This window comes from Triticum urartu, chromosome 3A, assembly GCF_056163025.1.
Source record: "Triticum urartu cultivar PI428250 chromosome 3A, HENAU_Tu73, whole genome shotgun sequence".
Taxonomy (NCBI): Eukaryota; Viridiplantae; Streptophyta; class Magnoliopsida; order Poales; family Poaceae; genus Triticum; species Triticum urartu.
In genome coordinates this window covers 549,899,683-549,901,960 of record NC_141875.1, presented here as the reverse complement: position 1 = coordinate 549,901,960, position 2,278 = coordinate 549,899,683, and the positions used below count along the sequence as shown (strand labels likewise).

Below are 2,278 nucleotides of genomic sequence, written 5' to 3'. Positions count from 1 at the left end.
GATTTCACTATGGACTACATACGGAGCAGAATGAGTGAATCTACATTCTAAAATGCATGTATATACATCCGTATGTGGTTCATAGTGGAATCTCTACAAAGACTTATATTTAGGAACGGAGAGAGTGTTTTCTAACATACTGTGATCAATCATAACTGAGAAATGTCCACTTTCATGAGTTCTGATTTGGCTCTGTGCCATTGTACTGATTATGTCATTACATGCTCACTTTCTCCAGCTCCACTAAATCTCCACCATGGACTGAAATTGAAAACGTATCTGGTAACAGTGTCCTAACCAGTCCCAGGTGCGTATTACTCCCTCCGTCCCATAATGTAAGACGTTTTTTGACACTATTGTAGTGTCAAAAAACGTCTTACATTATGGGACGGAGGGAGTAGCTTTTAAGCACCGGCTCAGAAGGAAATACAAAGTACTATACTAACTCCTAGATCAGTGCACCGTAAAAAAAACTCCTAGGTCAGTGTTTCTTGTATAGCATTGCCTATAATTTGAAAGATTATGCAGTCTGCTACTTGGAAACATGTTACTCGAGCAATTCTTTTGAGGTTGTCCACCTATTACTGGAAATGGCGTTTTCCATCTAAAAATACATTCATTCACTGTATTTAAGTTTTTTAACATTTGCAGCAAGGGAACCTAAGAAATATATGTATTCCCTATAAATGGTGGATAAAACTATACACAAACAGCATACCATTGTGTCAACTGCACAAAAGAACTGTTGATAAAACCATACGGAAGGCAACTAAACTTCTTTGCAAAGACTGAATGAAAGGATGATAGATAGTCTATACTAATTTATAATACACTTAGAAACAAAAACATATATGATATACTAATATATTGTATAGACAAAACACTGCCATTAGTTCTATACTTCTAGTGCATGCTGTAGACATAGAGAAGACAATCGTTTACATTGCAGTATTTTATGGGCTGCTAAAAGAACAAACACCTTAAACTACAGAGGGCATAGGCAACAAAGAACACCTAGTCACAATGGTGACACTCACCGGCAAGCAAGCAGCGCATGCACAACGCAACCATCTTAACCCCTTCACTCAATTCTTCATCATGTAGTTTAACTTCTTCCACCCCAGTTGCTGCACCTCGTCGTCCCTGAGGCGTTCAATGCCCAGCTAGAAGGTGTTCTTTGAGGTGGCACCGGATGCAGCAGAACACTGGATACAGTAGGCATCGGCTAGCTCGGAGGCGTGCCCTGCATGCACCACCCAATCATGAGGTTACCACCCAATCATTAGTTAGTTTTGCCATGCACTGGAAAAGACCATATATCCATATTGGGAACAAAATCTCACTGCGACAATATCTCTAACAGTTCAGAAATACTACAAAACAACACAATAACACACACAGTAGCAGTAGCAAGCAACATACCCTATCATCTTCCATCGAGTAAACATCCTCTCCCTGCTACCTCCACCCCCACCCCACCCAAATCTCAGTTCTCACTGCTCTCTGACGTAGCAAACACAACATCAAGCAAGCCTCTCTAGCCTCCCCCAATCTGAACAAATAGCAGCAGCATCTCCAACTAAATCAGAGGAAATAGGTGAGTGACTAATCATGCTAAAATATAAAAGATGACAGAAATTTCAACACATGATTGGACACTGAAAATTCTAGTGTTTATAAGTAGCTGACAGTTCTGAACAAGCACAAATTGCAAGCATACTGCATAAATGGTTAGATAAGCAAACCATCAGGATTCAGGAAGCAAGAACTCACCGGTGGTCGGAGTCACCCAGGCGCACAGGCTCCTCCCTCGGACGGCCTCCGGCGTCACCGGAGCGGCAACCTCCGTGACATCGGCGTGCTTCTCCACCACCTTAGACGCAGCCTTCCCACGCTTGGGCGCGGTCGGCCGGGACCAGCCCCTCTCCGTCCTTCCGCCTGGGGCCCGGCCACGGAGCGACTCCACGGAGGCCTCCGAGGAGTAGGACGCGTTGAGGTTCACCGCCGGCGCATCTTGCAGCTTCCTCGCCGGCGGCAATGGGGATGAGTTCCCCTTCCTAGCGCCGTCGTCGCCAACAGCAGTGGCGGCCCCCGCGTCCTTCTTCACACCCTGCAACTCATCCTCTTTGGCCGGGTCAGCGGCCGGAGGCTTCTCTGGTGCCTTCCGCAGCGGCTTGGCAGAAGGTTTCCGCGCAGGCGCCGGGACCTTGTTGCCCCCCGGCACCAGCACCGGCCTTGCGTCCACCTCCGATGCCGCGATGTTGAGGGACCTGACCCG

At 46.6% G+C, this 2,278-nt stretch overlaps 1 protein-coding gene across 1 annotated transcript; it reads right to left on the bottom strand.

The window, feature by feature from the left end:
• Positions 1-1,523: 1,523 nt before the first annotated feature.
• On the bottom strand, positions 1,524-2,278 carry LOC125548704 (uncharacterized; the record flags this gene model as incomplete). Its single annotated transcript, XM_087515624.1, has 2 exons — positions 1,524-1,579; positions 1,774-2,278. Coding segments are annotated over 2 exons (561 nt in total), but the record flags the coding sequence as incomplete, so codon positions are not given.